Source organism: Pinus tabuliformis, chromosome 8 (genome assembly GCF_031772625.1).
Source record: "Pinus tabuliformis cultivar Carrire ecotype Pingquan chromosome 8, CPIR1, whole genome shotgun sequence".
Lineage (NCBI taxonomy): Eukaryota > Viridiplantae > Streptophyta > Pinopsida > Pinales > Pinaceae > Pinus > Pinus tabuliformis.
Genome location: NC_142294.1, coordinates 155,458,302 through 155,476,767, shown reverse-complemented (window position 1 = coordinate 155,476,767; position 18,466 = coordinate 155,458,302). Strand labels below are relative to the sequence as shown.

Genomic DNA, 18,466 nt, shown 5'->3' with positions numbered 1-18,466 from the left:
AGGACGACGAGCTGAGCACGGTGGTACCATTCACTTCTTAGTGAAAATTTTTTAGGCGGTCCCAATTTTAAAAAAATCCGGTTGGTGTATGGTAGAAACTAGAGCTCAAGCGATGGCCAATGAAAGGATGGACAAACTTGAAGAATCAATGCACAACCTCCACATTCAGCTTACCGGACTATGTAGCATGGTCGAGAAAATAGTCTCGAAGGGCAAGGAGCAAGCCCACGAGGAGGAGTATAATGGCACTGAAAACAATGAGGGTGAGTATAGCCACTCTCCTCACATCTGGCACACCCACCCACCACCCAGTCAACGACCTCCCAAGTTGGATATGCATAAATTGGATGGTTCTCACCCGTCGGCATGGATAGCACAAATGGAGCAGTATTTCAAATTGAATCACATCTTCGATGATGCGACTCAGCTTATGTTGGGGAGCATGTACTTGGACAATGAAAGGTGGCAATGGTGGGAATGGCATCAGCATTGCACTGGACCTTTTAGGACTTGGACCAAATTCACCAAAGCTCTTCAAGACCGCTTTAACCAGGAATCATCTTTTTTGGGTCATCTTACTAAGCTCCGACAGACTGGTACAGTGGATGAATATATTACAGCTTTTGAAGCCTTAGCCTTCCGCACTTGGGGTCTCTCAGATGTGTTCTACACAGAATGTTTTATCAGCTATCTTAAAGAAGCTATCAAAGCCCAAGTCCTACTGCACCACCTTCCCACATGGACGGAGGCTTGCAAGGTAGCTCGTAACGTGGAACGTGCATTAGCAGCCCAATACAGTCGCCCAAATTTCTCCACTAAAGGTCGCCCCCCACAGGCTCACAACACGACTCAAACACTTAAGGTCCAAAAGGTGTCACCTGCGGAAATGGCCGAAAGAAGAAAGCAAGGCCTATGTTACTACTGTGATGAAAAATACTCCCCAGGTCATAAATGCAAGGAGCCCAAAATTTTTCAAATTGATGCCACTGACTACAGCTCAACAGAGGAAGATCCACAACTGGAGGAACAGGAGCCGCTAGAAGAAGACAACCAAAAGGATAATGTCTCTGACGAACCAGTTATTTCGTTGCATGCTTTGGCAAAGACTTCTTCCCCTCAAACTCTCAAAATCAGAGGTTTTATTAAACATCGCCCAGTAGTAGTCTTGATTGATAGTGGAAGTACACGTAATTTCATCCATCAAAAAGTCGCAAAAGCAGCGCATTGTTTTGTACGCGCAGTTTCTAACTTCCAAGTTCAAATTGCGGATGGAGGCATAATGAAATGTGAAGGCCGCTGTGAAAATGTCAAACTTCAAATGGGGGATTATCAGTTGAAAACCCACATGTTTGCCATACACATGGGGGGTTGCGACATTGTCCTCAATGCTGAATGGCTCCGCACTCTTGGGCCAATCACAATGGATTTCTAGGAGTTATATATGAGTTTTAAGCAGAACAACTACACACATACCCTTCGTGGACTCTAGGCGGGAGCCCCCTCTATCATCAGCTCGCATAGGATGGAAAAATTGTTAAAAAAGGGCAATCATGGAGTTGTAGCTCAATTTAATGCCATCCAGGCAGTCGAAACAAAGCCTCTGCCAATTCATCCTGAGATGCAACAGATTTTAAATAACCATATGCCGGTCTTTGACAAGCCTCATGAGCTTCCACCCTCGTGAGGGGAACATGATCATAGCATCACCTTGGTTCCAGGGGCCCAACCCCCAAATGTGCACCCATACAGATATCCGTTCACCCAAAAGAATGAAATAGAAAAAATCATCAAGGAACTTTTGGAAGCAGGTGTCATTCGTCCCAACATTAGTCCTTATTCATCCCTAGTGGTCATGGTGCTCAAGAAAGATGGGGAGTGGTGGATGTGTCCCAACTTCAGGGCCCTCAATAAGTTGACAGTCAAAGATAAATTTCCCATCCTGGTGGTTGATGATTTGCTGGATGAACTCAATGGGGCTCAATTCTTCACTAAGCTAGATCTTCGCTCAGGCTACCACCAAATTCGCATGAAGGAAGTCGACATCCCCAAGACTACTTTCAGAACTCATGAAGGCCATTATGAATTCCTGGTCATGCCATTTGGTCTTTGTAATGCCCCCTCTACTTTTCAGAGCCTTATGAACCACATTCTCAAACCATATCTCAGGAAATTTGTCCTTGTCTTCTTCGATGACATCCTCATCTATAGTTGCACTTGGGCCGCACATCTTCAGCATGTAGATCTACTCTTGCAACTGCTCCACAAGCATAAATTATTTGTCAAGATGTCCAAGTGTTCGTTTGGCATGGTAGAAGTAGAGTATTTCGGCCACATTGTGGGGCGTGAAGGTGTCAAGGTGGACCCCAAAAATATCCAGGCAATGCAGGAATGGCCTCAACCTAAGACCTTGAAGAGCTTGAGAGGATTTTTGGGTCTCATAGGCTATTATCGTAAATTTGTCTGCAACTATGGTCGCATAGCGAAGCCCCTCACCCAACTCCTAAAGAAAAATTAATTCTTCTGGAATGAGGAAGCACAACAGGCCTTTATAGCCCTAAAAAATGCCATGTGTTCCACTCCAGTCTTAGCACTACCTGACTTCACCAAATCCTTTGTCATTGAATGTGATGCTTCGGGTACAGGTATTGGGGCGGTCTTAATGCAGGAAGGGTGACCATTGGCCTTCACAAGCCAACAACTCAGTGGGAGGAATCTGGGCCAATCTACCTACGAGAAGGAAATGATGGCCATGTTACATGCAGTCAAGACCTTGCGACCTTACTTATTGGGGCAACGTTTCCAAATCCGCACAGATCATCACAGTCTTAAATATTTTTTGGAGCAACGCCTATCCTCCCCACAGCAAAATAAATGGCTAGCCAAAACGCTGGGATATGATTATGAGATCATTTACAAGAAAGGGAAAGACAATAGTGTAGCAGATGCATTATCTTGCCAATTTGAGGAGGAAAGTACTCTGCTAGCAATTTCCATCCCCATTCTAGAATGGATTGAAGAGGCTCGCAGGGAATGGTTTTCACACCTTGGGCTCTCCCAACTCATTTCTCAATTGCAGGTAGATCCAAATTCCACCAAAGACTACTCGTGGCAGGATGATATTCTTCACTACAAGGACAGAGTCGTAATATCACCAACATCCACCCTCAAAAGTCGCATTTTGGCAGAATTGCACTCATCTCCCATTGCATGACATTCGGGCTTTCAAAAGACGTATGCTCGCACTAGAAGATCATTTTTTTGGATAGGCATGAAAAAGGACATCCTTACTTTCGTAGCAGAATGTGATGTCTGTCAATGCCACAAAGGGGAAACCGTCAACACACCAGGCACATTACAACCATTGCCCATTCCAGCATCAATTTGGACGGAGGTTTCTATGGATTTCATTACAGGTCTTCCAAAGTCAGGGAAAAAGTCAGTCATCATGGTGGTTGTGGATCGACTGTCGAAGTATGCTCATTTCTGCACCCTACCCCACCCATTTACACCAACTTTGGTTGCTAAATCTTTCATGGATCAGATCTTCAAATTGCATGGCATGCCCACTTCTATTGTGTCCGACCGCGACTCGATCTTCACCAGTAATTTTTGGCAGGAACTCTTTAGAATACAAGGCACTCAACTCAAACTCAGTACTTCCTATCATCCGCAAACAGATGGTCAAACCAAAGCCGTCAACAAATGTCTAGAAACCTACCTTAGGTGTTTCACTTCAAAAAAGCAACACCTTTGGGTATAGTGGTTACCTCTGGCTGAATGGTGGTATAACACCAACTATCATGCCACCACCAAAATGCCTCCCTATGAAGCAATTATGGTCAACTCCCGCCTTCACCTACTTCGTATCTCAAGGGATGCTCAAAAGTACAAGCAGTGGATCAACTCCTACAACACCGCGCAACAATGCTCACCCATCTTCGAGAGAATCTTCATCAAGCTCAGAACCACATGACGCAACAGGTAGACCAGCATCACTCAGAGCGCCAATTTCAAGAAGGGGATCAGGTCTTTTTACGGCTACAACCATATAAGCAAACATCACTCAAGGACAAGGGGTGTCAGAAACTCTCTCCCAAATTCTACGGACCATATCAAGTACTTTAGCGCGTTGGAGAAGTGGCCTACAAGTTGTCCTTGCCACCTACTGCAAAAATCCATCCAGTTTTCCATGTCTCATACCTCAAGAAAGTGATTGGGAACAATTGTAGAATTCAGACTAGTCTACCTGAATTGGACGAAGAAGGGTCCATCTGGCTTCAACCCGAATAGGTCCTAGACACACGAGACAAGAAACTGCGCGGCCGCATGATTAAGGAAGTCCTCGTCAAATGGAAAGACACCTCTCCGGAAGATGCAACTTGGGAACCAGCCACTATTCTTCAGCAGTTTCCGCAGCTTCAGCCTTGAGGACAAGGCTCGTCTTAAGGTGGAGGGCATGTTAGGGTCCCACCCTAACCCCCTTATTTATGTAATGGGATCATGTCATAGTCAAGAGTCAATAAAGCCCATATTAATAATTGTAAGTGGTTAATCCACAATTAATGACGGAACCACAGTTAGTTGCAAATGGGTCGTAGTATTAGATAGATGGTATTAATAAAACCCACGGTATTGGCCCGTGGTATTGCATGTATGAGTCATATATAAAGGATAGAGACTCCCTGCAAGGAGCATTGTGTCTTATTTTGTAGTCGAGCTCTGCTCTATTGGAGGTTGCCCCCTCGAAGAGGCAAGTGAACATTACTCTCTGAATAATAAAATCATTGCTATTCTGTGTTCTGGGTATCTTTTCTTCGCATATTCTGTATTTGGGTATCATTTCGCAGGTTAAGAGCATAACAGTGGAATTTCCTTTGTGAGTTTCAACACTACCTCTACAGTAACAAGTCTCCTTGCTACATATGCCTCACTAAGCTTCTCTCCTCTGAGCTCAGTCTGTTAGCATTTCTCTTGTTCTTTCCTCTTGAACCAATTGGGCACTCCTTGCTCTAGATTGCTGCAACCTTCTCACCTTCTTATGCTGTCACTTATGTGTCAATATAAAAACCACACATTCTCCAATATTCAATCAGATCAAAACAAAACATATCATCTCACTTTTTCAGGATCTCTGCATGATCTTGTTCCACCATTCTCCTGCACTTTGAATGGATTATCCTCTTGTCTTCCTGCACCTGCAAGTTCTACTGTACTTCACCTCTGTGTGCCTACTGTTTGTCAGATTAAAATCCGATCTCCTCTTGCCTGCATAAACATCTTTACACATAACTCTATTCTATGTTTTCTACAAAGAACTTTAACTATTGTGATACCAACTGATGCAGGGTTGCCCCCAATTACACCCACAATATGCATGTAAAATGCATAAGCACATTTGTCCCAGGAATTTTAACTCTCTAACGAGTCAAAATCTTCAACCATCAATGGTTAAGGCCCCCCTTCTAAATCTCAGCAATAATTTATAGACTAACCATGTCTAACTCTTAATCCATCTTTTCCTTTCTATCGGAAATCATTCATTCTCATAAACGTTAGTTTAAACCTTTTATTAACCCTTAAGCAGAACTTAATTCACCTTCCTTAACCTTGGTTACCATTAACCATTCATTAATCTTTACCCCACTCTTTAACTTAGGTTATATGCGGACTTAACAATAAAACCCTCTCTCAGTGTGTTATTTCTATTATAATTCTTTTAGAATAGAAATACACACAAACATTCATAAACTTACCTTTTTCGCACTCTTTAAAGCCCTTGCATAGTTTCTGAGGTTTCCCTTTATTGTTGATCGCAATCGCATCTCCGCGGGTCACATTAACATGTGTTCCCCATCACCTCCAATATGCGATTAACCTCTGGAACTCAGAATATAATAACCGCGCATGTATAACCCTATCGATTTTGATCAATCAAACTTACTCAACAATTCTCCATCGTTCATCTGCGCTTAGTGGATCCGACGGTTCATAACAATAACGGGTAAGCAACAAGCACGAGGATTAACCACCCGAAAAGTGGTTTCCTCTTTCCTCCTCGCTGCTATGTGTCCTCCGCTAATTGGAATCGTGTGCCAACCCAAATTACCACTTACCACTTGTGACCTCGCCTGAAATACCATCTTCTCTTGTGAAACCGCTTCTTTCGTGAATTAACTTTCGCACTCTTCCACCATGTGATGACCATCGATCTACTCCATTGGATGGTTCTAATGGTTCCTTCAGGTTCTGCTTCCTCTAGCACTCCCAGTTGATCTCCACCATTTAATTCTTGATTCCATTTTGCGCGATTTAACCTTGATAATTTATTTCCTTCGACCTTGCCCGTTGATCTCCAAGATCCAACGACTCTTATGCATCGATGACTCACCTCTTCATTCGTCCCTTTGCCTTGACTTTAATTCATTTCTTCAGTGTTTTGTGGTTTCGGGTTTTTCTTCAAGGTTTCAACCTTCCGCTTCTGCAACTCAACTCACTCATGAGCTTGATCTCTGCGAATTCTCACATCAAAATCTCTCTAGAGCTTCACTTTGATCCTTCAGCTGGATTCGAAGACCCACTATGATTCCTCTGAATCTCATTCTCCTCTTTGTGTAGTTCTACAGAACTCTGCCTGCAACCTCTGTACAGAACCTACGAATTCACATATAATTCATTCAATAAATACTCATTTCACACACTTACATAGTTATAGAACAAACCTCTGTATACATAAGTATAAACAATTGATTACATATCGAGACTCTCTGTCTCTCAGGCCTTGTCTTCAATATCAGTGGCCTCCTCGTCCTCTTTTTCCCGTAGGCTTACAGACACACCTGTCTCCCCCTATCTAACATCTTCTCTTTTTTTCTTCTCAAAACATCATTAGTAGTTTATTTACAGTTGAGGAACTATTCCTCAGTTACTTGTCAGTTGTTCAACAGTTTCTTCAAACTAGTTCCTAACTAATCCTAATATTTTCATGTTCTCCTACATTCGAGAACATTTACAAATATGTCTCACAATATCTAATTAATTCCTATTCTCATTGAAAATCACTCAAAAGCCTAAATATTTACTTTTCATGTTCTCCTACATTCGAGAACATTTACAAATATGTCTCACAATATCTAATTAATTCCTATTCTCATTGAAAATCAGTGAAAAGCCTAAATATTTACATTATTTCAATACTTAAGAAACCAACTTCCCTAAAACAGAAGACCCCCTCTGTCTACTAATATACAACGATATTGTTGAGTTGAATGCTCCTGCATCAATCATATTATATGGTTTCAACTATTCCACTTAATTGACTTGACTTGTTAACTTTTTCTATAAAATACATTGTATTTATAGCTAATGAAAACTAAGAAACACATAATTATCCACTGCTAAATATGGATATAAATTTCATTCTTTCTAGCTCCAACCATAATACATAAAGGAATTGAATCTTTCAAAATTTGCAACAACTATTAATAGTTTATCATTTTTTTATGACTTATAAATTACTTTATTATCCTCAATAAATTAAAATGAACGGTCAAAAGCATAGCTAAACTTGCAAGTAACTGAGGTTGAGCTCGTTACGAGTTACTTGTCTTATAATTGAAATCACCACCATTCTAGTATAACTTACTACTGCATAAGTCCTATTACATCGCAAAGTTGCATTAACGTGTAATGGTATTCCGTGAGAGTTTCACATAAACTCAAATTTTATAAATTTTCAAAGTCATATTTCCTATGTGGTTGGCATTTAAAAACAAACTTTTCTATCACATTTCAGGGTTTTCACACTTTTTCAACTCATCTTTACGGTTTAAAAGAAAATCTTGATGGTTTTGTAAAAAATTTAAACCGTATTTAATAGGCAAATTACCTCATGAAAAGATTTTTTCTAGTCAAATTTCATCCCCGCTCCTTATTATACTCATAGCAATGGGAGTCGTAGATAATACTACTATGATGCAAATTCTATGACTTCCTTATTTTAACTAAATTTGCTATCAAAGAATACATCTAATAAATCCCCCTCTCATCATCCATGAGGAGTTTATCACCTCAAATAAAATAAAATAAAAAAACACTTAGTAGAAAAAATCCGATAGAAAAAAATAATATGAATTTATCAAAAAAATAACAGAAATCCTTTCTGTTAAAATGAACAAAGCCTAAAGCCATCGTTTATATTTTAAAACCCTTGAACAAAATAGGAAATATCTGATGTTACTTGCAGAGCTTTAGCTTAGAGTGTAAGGAGGAATACGCATGTCAACAATTTACGAATTAGCTTGATTGTAGAGATAAGTATAGACTTTGCAAAAGGTGACGCATAAAATAAACTAACAGTAGGCATAGGCTTCCCTCTCTAGTCGATTGACAAACTCAATGAGTGGATGACCGCATATATTTATTTATGCATTTACTTTTGTTTTGTTGAATTGAAATTTTAGTTTTTTCTTTTTTGTTTAAATGTATATTTAAAATCAACATGTGGTATATTTAAATTACATCTATCATTTAATATATACATTTTCCTTATATTTGGATATACAATATTTTTTAACAAAATAAAAAGTTTTTTAAATACCACACTTATATAAATTAATTTAGATTCATCTTAATTTTCCATCTACTTATCGATGAGAGGGATCAAATCTCTTTTCCCTGTAAAAGAGGTTTGCACCTCAAGACATTTAATCCCTCTTCGCACTTGGAAAATCTGGATTTAAGATGGATATTTTTATTTTTATGTAATTTGAGGTAGTCAAAATGTTTTAACTAATAATTATAATTATTAATTTTATGTTTATATTTTGTTTATGATTTTAATTGTATTTTAATTATATTTTTATTGTTATGTAATATGATCAAATCAAGGAAATTAATGAATGTGAACTGGGACGAGAGCTCTGCAAGAGACGATTAGGGTTTCTCTGCAACCCGTGACGGCGCAAACAGCCGACCGAAGACCCTGCAACCATACCTAATCTAAGCTCTGAGAGAACAGAGCACCAGTACTGTGCCAGTCAGGCGCCATGGAGACAACGCAGGGGGGGGCGTCAGGGCCCTCCCCAATGCAGCAGGAGCAGGATAACAACCTCCTCTTCGGATCGATCAACAGGGAGATCCTGAATAGAGATGGTTCAAAGCAGCAAGAGAACAAAAAATCGGAAGATCCGCACGGCCAGGACATCGGACCGCAGGACAAAGGGAAAAAAGACAACGAGGAAACGCCAAAAGTCACCTCAGCCACCTGCAAACCGGTAGCTGCAGAAAGGCCAAGAATCGAACTTCAAGGTCACCTGGTAAACGCCAGAATTGAGTTCATGAAAGAACACGCCATAATAGGGAAATTTATAGGCTTCTGGCCTACGGAAAGAGCCCTTTATGGCTGGATAGCTGCTAAATGGAAACCGAAAGGGGATGTCCTGCTGCAACTAGGGCCAAAGGGCTTTTTTACAGTCATTTTCTATTGCGTTGAAGACAAACTCAGAGTACTAGGAACAGGCCCACACTTCTTCAATGCAGCGGGTATGTACATGCGAGACTGGAAGCCCAGATTCAACCCAGACAAGGAAGACCTAACCTGGGCACCAGTATGGATTCGACTATATGGACTCCCTGATGAATATTGGGATGAAGACTCCCTCCGGAGAATAGGAAATGGCGTGGGAGAATACATCAGAACGGCTGAAGAAACCAAATCACGCAGATTCATATCATATGCCCGCATATGCGTCTTCATAAGGCTGAATGAAGCGCTACCAGAGTCGATAACGCTATCCCATTGGGATGAAGAATGGGTCCAGCCCTTGGACTATGAGCATGTGCCCTTCAGGTGTAGGAGATGCCATGCTCTTGGGCACTTATTTAGGGATTGTCCACTAAATGCCACAGATCTGTCTCAGAACCCCTCAGCCAAGCCCAATCAAGACGGGTTCACCAAAGTAACTAGCAGAAGGCACTCGCACAGGAAAAACGCCAACGGGCAAAAGTCTCAGCAGAACAACTTCAAAGATCAAGCGTCCAAGAACAGCTTTGAAACCCTCATTGACATTCCGGAAGACCAGCCCATGGAAAATCCCAGCAAATCAGATCTCCCATCTTCCTCAAGCCGCCCCCCCCCTTCCAGCCCCCCTCCCAACTCGAAATCCCCCATTATCATCCCGACCATATTAACCAGGATCCAGGAGAACCCTGTGAACACCCCCAAGAACATGGAGATAGATGGGAGATTGAAGGACACCCAGAATTCAGAGACCACTCAGGAAGACACCAATGTTGTTGAAATAATGGATGAAGAAGCCGACAATGTAGACCTTCAAGGTCTGGATATCAATGAGCTAGAGTTGGCATGCAGGAAAGAAGCATATGAATCCATAGCTGCAACTGATTTAGAAAAGTTAGAAATAGTCATCTCCAAAGTCTATCAACAACATCAGCTAGGAATTCAAGCCGGAAGCACCTGGGATGGTAGACTACGTCCAAAAGATTTCAAAAAAAGGGGAAGGAAAACAGTTCTTCAACGAACAATAGAGGTTGGCAAAGTCCTAGTGGATTCAGGCCACTATGCGCAGCTTACGAAGTACTTCAGTCCCTCTCAACCCAGTTATCAATGAAGCTCATCTCTTGGAACCTTAGAGGGCTCAACGGCCCAGCAAAATACAGAATGCTCAAAAACATGATCAAGATGGAGAAACCGCAAATATGTTTTTTCCAAGAAACTAAATGCAACAGCAGTACTCTGGGTCAAATACTCTCAAAGGCCTGGCCAGGCTGCCACTCAGTGGCCGTGGACGCTACCGGAGCTTCGGGAGGGCTTGCTATAGCCTGGAACACTCAGACCATAGCGCTCACTGACTTCCACGCTTCCCATCATCTCATACAAGCGGCCTTTCACATTTTAGGCACAAAGGTACATGGAAACCTATCTAATGTCTATTTCCCACAGGATGGAGGCAGTAAAAAAGCGCTTCTTGACACCATCGAGGAGCTTAATATCAACAGACAGTACCCACTCTGGATTGTTGCGGGGGATTTCAATATGATCACCAAGATCGAGGACAAAACAGGAGGAAGAACTAGATTGGAACCTGAAGTGGAACACTTCAAGGATTTCATCCTAAACGCCTCACTCATCGACATGCCCTTCTGCAATGGAACCTATACATGGAGCAATCACAGAAAGGGGAAACATCAGATTGCCTCCAAGCTAGACCGATTTTTGATTTCGGACAACGCAGTGCACATTGGAGGGGATTTCACTGCGGAGATCCTGGCTCACTCAGGGTCGGATCACTGGCCAATAGCCCTGCAATGGCAACGACCAGGGAACAGCACCAGGAAGCCATTTCGATTTGAAAGCTTTTGGCTATCTCACCCGGCATTCAAGGACTTCGTCAAATCTATTTGGGCCTCCTTTGTTCCTCCAGAAGGCACCAAAATGTTCCAACTTCAACAGAAGTTAAGATACTTAAAAGGCCACCTCAAACGCTGGAATAGGGAGACCTTTGGGAATATTTTTGAAGCCCAACAGCAACTCAATCAGGAGCTCAAGCTACTCCATCAGACAGTTATCAACACAGGGCACACAGAGGCAACATTGGAACAAGAAAAGCATATTCACAATCAGCTAGAAGAAAGAAGGAAGCAAGAAGAAATCTATTGGAGACAGAAATCGCGGATCAGATGGCTCAGAGAAGGGGAACGCAACACCAAATTCTTTCATAACACCACAGTGCAAAGAAGAATGCACAACAAGATTTCCTTCATCAAAAACCAGGAAGGAGGGAAAGAGGAGGAGCATGAGAAAATAGAGGAAATCCTCCTTAATCACTTCCAACAGGTTCACCAAGAGCAAATAATGGATCGGAGGGCAGCTATTGAGAAAATCACCGGCAACATTCCCAGGATAATAACAGATGAGCAAAACGACTTGCTCATGAGTCCTATTTTAAGCCAAGAGGTGGATGAAGCAATGGCGCAGCTTAAAGAAGGTAAGGCTCCTGGCCCTGATGGCTTTACCAGTAATTTTTTCCATGCTTTCTGGGATATGATTAAGGAAGAGATCTGGCAAATAGTAGAGGAATCTAGGGCCCTTCGTTGGCTGTTACCCTCACTTAATTCCACCTTCATTACTCTCATTCCCAAAGAAGAGAACCCCACCACCCCTGACAAATTTAGGCCCATTGCCCTCTGCAATGTTCTCTACAAAGTCATTTCCAAAGTCATAGCCAACAGACTCAAGCCCCTTCTTCCTCAGATCATATCACCGGAGCAGTCTGGCTATGTGGAGGGCAGGCAGATCATGGATGGTATAATTCTCTCCCATGAGATCATTCACTCGCTTAAGTTGGATAAACAAGCGGGCATGTTACTCAAGCTCGACCTCTCAAAAGCCTTTGACAAACTCAGTTGGCCTTATATACAGAGCATGCTGAGAGCCTTTGGCTTTAGTGCCACCTGGGTAAGATGGATAATGAGCCTCATCTCCTCCTCCCACTTCTCCATCCTTGTCAATGGGCTGCCCTCTCGTCCCTTTAAACCCTCCAGGGGCATTAGGCAAGGGGATCCCTTATCCCCCTTCTTATTTGTGATCATGGCGGAAGGTTTAGGAAGGCATATCAAGCAAGCTCTGCAATCTAATCAACTTCGGGGAATCTCCATTCATAACTCCCCAGCCTCCTCCCATCAGCAATTTGTAGATGACACTATGCTTTATGGATATCCCTCTGCTCAGGAAGCCTCTTGTCTGAAATCCTTGCTCAATGACTTCTCTAGAGCCTCAGGAACCCAGATCAATAATACCAAATCCCACATCTTTTACTTCCACACCCCACCCTCTGTAAAACGGGCTGTCTCTCGCATATTGGGTTTTCAATCTGCTTCTCTCCCCTCCACATACCTAGGGGCGCCTCTCACTGCTTCAGCCATAAAGCAACCAGCTTGGCGTGGACTCATTGAAAAATTGGAATTCAAACTCAACCTATGGACGCACCGCTCCCTTAACCTGGCAAGTAGGGCTGTGCTCCTCAAATCCATCCTTCAAGCCATGCCCCTCTATCTGTTTTCCATCCTAACCGCTCCAAAGTGGGTTTTAAAATGTCTAAGAAACCTGCAGCGCAACTTTCTATGGGGAAGTTCAGCCACAAATCGCAAGTGGGAACTAGTAAAATGGGACACTACCTGCAAGCCCAAGCACAAAGGCGGTATTGGTATCCGAGATCCTGAGCACAGTAACATCATCATGACCGCCAAAATATGGTGGCAATGGCTGACAAATCCGGACAAACCATGGGCCAAAGTATTGATAGCCAAATACACCAACAACATGCCCCAAGCAGAGCTTATTAGATTTACGCCTACAAGCACAGGTTCACTCATTTGGAATGCGGCTAAACTTCATCACCAGCTGGTTCAGAAACACAGCTTCTGGGAAATAAGAAATGGACATAGTGCTAGATTTTGGAACGACGCTTGGAATCAGTTACCTAAACTCTCAGCTGTTCTTCCGGCCACCTTAATCCCAGGCCGACAAGAGCAGCAGCAAGCCAAAGTTCATCAATTCTGGAGTCCGGATGCGGGTACGGGCTTCAGGAAATGGCAACCAAGTAATCATATATCCAACACCAGCAGTACACAGGAAGCAGCAGCTCTTGAAAGAGAATTAAAAAAAAGGAGCATCAGGTACAACAATAGTGAGGACATACTCAGATGGGGCTATCTTCCCAAAGGTTCTTACTCCACTTCTGAAGCCTATAATCTACTAGAAGGTGCCACCACCATTCCGGATCCTCTCTGGGCAAGAATATGGAGCTTCAAAACCTGGCCCAAAATAACTCACTTTCTTTGGATGGTGGGGCATAAAAAGATTCTTACATGGGATAAACTGCAGAAGCGCAACTTCCAAGGACCTTCGTTATGCCACAATTGCCATCAAAATGAAGAAACCCTGAAGCATCTACTGGATACTTGTCCGCTTGCTACTCAGATGTGGGAGAAGGTAGAATTCATAAGTCAAAGACGATGCAGAGAGGAGGGAGGCATAATAGACACCATACGGCAATGGCCGAAAAACCCCTACAACAGTGGGCTGCTCAACCACCTATGGAACATAATCCCAGGTATTCTGCTGTGGAACATATGGAAGGAAAGGAATAGGCGCATCTTCAAAAACCTTAGCTCGAATAAGGAGGACATATGGAACAGAGTGCACGCCAACATCCAAGAAACTATGCTATTGAAGACTTGGACTCAACAGGATCTCCCCACTGAAGATAATGAGAAAAATATCCTAAACAACTGGGGATTGCAAATGCCACAGGAACCAACCACACAGCAGACAACAAAATGCAAAGGCAAGGAGGTTGGAAACTGGGAAGCTCCACCTATGCACTCATACAAGCTCAACTTTGATGGAGCTTCTAAAGGTAATCCGGGTACTGCAGGATTTGGCGGAATCATCAGGGATCACCAAGGAATCCTACAACAGATTTACTTTGGCAACCTAGGCTGGGACACCAACAACTCAGCAGAGCTGGAGGGTATGTGGCAAGGATTACTTACAGCTAGACGACACAATCTTCAACCGTTGATTGTGGAAGGAGACTCCCAAATTCTCATAAACATGGCCACTCGCATTCAGAGTGGGTCACAAGCCAGGAAGGTAGCCAATAGCTGGAGATTGGAGGCCAGGCTCAGCTACATGGCTGAGGAAATATGCAGCTACAATGCCATCTCTTTTCATCACACTAAAAGAGATGGCAATAAGATAGCCGATCTTCTAGCTAATATAGGGGTAGACTCAGACCAGCCCTTCCTTGAGGGAAACCTGAACATCATTCCCAACAATCAACTCAAGCAGGATTGTGAGAGTCTCATTCTCAGGGACAATGAAACCCCGGATGCGGGTGTCGAATCGAGAAGTACAGGCATGCCACATGCAGCGCATGGGCTGCCTCGTGTAAATCCCACAGCTCCTCGAAGGAGGCCGTCTTATGGCAATTGAGCCCCCCAAACTGTTAATGCATTCAATGGCGGAGAGGAGAGGTAGATGGAGGAGCAGGGCGGAGTTAATGAGCGCCTGCAACGAAGGAATGGAGAAGAATATTACAGGCTTGATGGGTCGAGCAGGGTATTCTGGTCTGAGGAGAGTTGGTGGACGCGGAAGCACAGCGAGCTTCGGTCGAGGACGTTTTCATTACCCGGTGGCCTGGAAATTAGTCTTTGCCGCCATTCGGGTTGCTGGGTTGGAAGGAGACGGCAATTTGCGAATTTGCCGCGACAATTCTGGAAATGGAATTGTCAGTTTTCAAGGGAAGGAAGCCAAGGTGAAAGCTGGGCAACTGAGAGCGAATTGGAAGGAAATTGCTTCTGCTACCAATTTCAAGCTCACCCCCAAGCATACCGAGGAAGCATTAGACTTACCATGGTTAAATTTCGAGAACGACAGCCATGCAGAAGGGGTCCATCAAGAGGGTCCTCCTCAAGAACCCCTGCAGCAGATGAGCATCACCACTGCTGGTGCTGCTATTGTCTCAGGAGAGCTCGAGCAACCCCGCTACCCATCAGACAATTTGTGGAGGTCGGGAGTTCCAGTGAAGGGAAACCGGAGCTCCCTTCCTTTGGCTCTGTGGTATTCACCCTGCCAAGCACTGAGGACAACGCAGGCGTTAATGCCCACATCTCAATCCTGTTTACCAAAATTCCGGAAGGCGGTGAGGATGAAAACCCCCAGGACTCGTAGGAGAAGCAATTAGAAGGCCCGGGCAAGGAAATTGACCTCGGAGAACAATCGACTACCGGAAAGGAAACCGCTGTGGTGCCTCCAGCGTCTGAAGCTGGAAGCTTGGGGGAAACAAGCTTGCACGACCGCTTTCCTCCAGTGGGGCCACCCCCCCCAGGTGTGGACGAGGAAAAATGGCGGAAAATGTGGGAAGGACGCGCAGAAGGCGATTGGTGGGCTTATGTGGTTGAAGACACGAGCCTCTGTGAAGAGGCGGATGCACACCTCGAGGCCCTCCTTCCATCTTCAGCTCGTCTCCAAGATTAACGCAGCGGCGGGTAATGTCTTGATTTTGTTATTGGGTCATGTCTACTGGCATTTGCTTCTTCTATCTCTGTCATGTTTAATTCTTTTGAGTCTATGGTCAAGCCTTAACTCTGGGAAGTCGATTTTGATAACTGACACCAGTGTCTCAGTCATGTTTACATCTGTCTGGTATAGGGGTCAGTCTATCTTAGCGGTTAGCCCCTGCGTGGGCAGTAATGTGTCTGGTCTTCAGGGAATTTGATAAATCTGGCTACTGTTTTGAGAATATGGTTCGGTGCTGCCCCTGTGTGGGAGCTTTTATTCTCATGGATAATTCTGTCTGGTTTTGGCGAAGCTGCCCCTGCGAGGGAGCTGTAAGGTCTACAGTCAGGATTCCCAGGGTGACTCTTCAGGCCCTGGAAGGCATGTCATGCAGTTTGTAATTTTTCTTGTACATATAATATAATGCTTAGCTAGTTTTTACAGAGAAAAAAAAAATATGATCAAATCAAAATGTTTACATAACATCACATGACATAACATAACTTTACAACATCTTCTCCATACTGTGTTGGAGAGCCCCTCTTAGCTTAATTAAATAGTTAGTAAACATCCATAAACATCAAAACACTTATCTAATGGTACATTAAAAAATCATATAAATTAAATAGATTATAACTTTATTTTAAATTATTATTTATCAATTATAAAAATAATTAATATATGAGTTAAACACACACACATAACAAAACTTTTAACCATGAATATTCACTCTCCACTCTTCTATGGAGATTCTTAATCTATAAATACTTTGTTACAGTACTGTATTTAGCTTACTAGTACTACATGCCCAGAAACCATAATACATGTTTATATGACATTTTCTAATTAAAAATTTTAATGAAAATCATTAAAAGAGCTTACTTAGTTTTGACATAAATATCAACCTTTGATTTGTGAATACTACTAAAAATATTGTAGAATATTTAGTAAATATTAAAGTTCTACCATCCACCTAATAATTATTCATAAATAAATTAAAATTATAGAACCCCTATTTGAAATATTGTTAAACAAATTATATATATATATATCATAATACATCACACACACACACATATATATATACTTAGAATTAACATTTATAATAGTATACAAATAGATTTAGTTTGTTCATTGGAATGGGTTGTTGAGATATTCTCTCAACAAACAATCTCATAGCTTAGAAATTGTTGGATCTCACATGCACTATATTAGTGTGATGTATCTTTGTGTGAAATGCAATAGACAACTAATTGAATATGTGTGTGCAATTTTTTTTTCTTTATTGGTATCAAAGTTGTAGCTCTAAGTTTACTCCTTATACGAGAGGCCAAGACAATGCGAGAGGAGAGAATTTTACCCAATGCTAGGTAATGCAACTAAGTGGCTTCGATGTGAGTCTCTAAGATCAATATGTTTATCGATGCTTTCTACACTCTTGATGGTGGAATCAATCATTTTTCTCCAAGACTTGGGTTCACTTGGAAATGTGTGGCTAAAGTATATTTCTTCAGCATCTTTTTTTATTTGTGTTATATTTAACTTCCTATAAGCTTTAGTTACACAAAAAATTATAATTTTATAGTCATATTAGACTACATTTATGAAGTGAATGGAAGTTTATAGAATCTCAAGTTGTCTTCAAAATCTCCATGTGGCAGCATTTCAAAATCTAAATGTAGTAGAGTTTGGCGATTGGAGGCTACCAATTCTCAGTGATGTTGTTATTCAAGTAGATGTTTATGTGTTTATTTGATTATGTAATATACCTCAATTCATACCAACAAAAACAAATTACTACAATACCACTATAATGGTACTTGTCTTCATTTTAAATCATACTTACAATCTAGGACTTCACTCTTTACGTGAATCTTATTATTGTTTTTGTGTTGAGTATCATCATCATCAAACTTCTAGAATTTTTTTTATTTTAGAACGTTGTTAATATGTGGTGTTTCACACAGATAATGGGTCCATCCCCTGACCTCAATAATTATAAGAACAACTCCTTGAAATCTCTTTAAAGGTATACGCATTATCCTTTCGTTTCATAACATTATTATTTTTTCCTCCCATAATTTCATTCACATTTCTTAGCCACTTCTACTATTATAGGAACAACCCCTTGAAATCTCTTTAAACAAGTATATATTATCCTTTCGTGTGATAACATTATTATTTTTTTTCTCATAATTTCATTCACATTCCTTAGCCACTACCATTAAATGATTAAGATTTTTGTTATAAATTTCATTCACATTCCTTAGCCACTTCCACTATTAAATGATTAAGGCTTTTCTTATAGTTTATAAGAACAACCCCTTGAAATCTCTTTAAAGGCTTTAAAGGAGTATACAATATCCTTTCGTTTAATAACATTAT

At 41.9% G+C, this 18,466-nt stretch overlaps 1 protein-coding gene across 1 annotated transcript; it reads left to right on the top strand.

Moving 5' to 3' along the window:
- The first annotated feature begins 10,699 nt into the window (after positions 1–10,699).
- LOC149234601 (uncharacterized) lies at positions 10,700–15,016 on the top strand. Its single transcript, XM_089368322.1, has 2 exons — positions 10,700–11,605; positions 11,855–15,016. Exons 1-2 carry the CDS (start codon positions 10,700–10,702, stop codon positions 15,014–15,016), a joined length of 4,068 nt encoding a protein of 1,355 aa, XP_089224448.1.
- Positions 15,017–18,466: the final 3,450 nt, after the last annotated feature.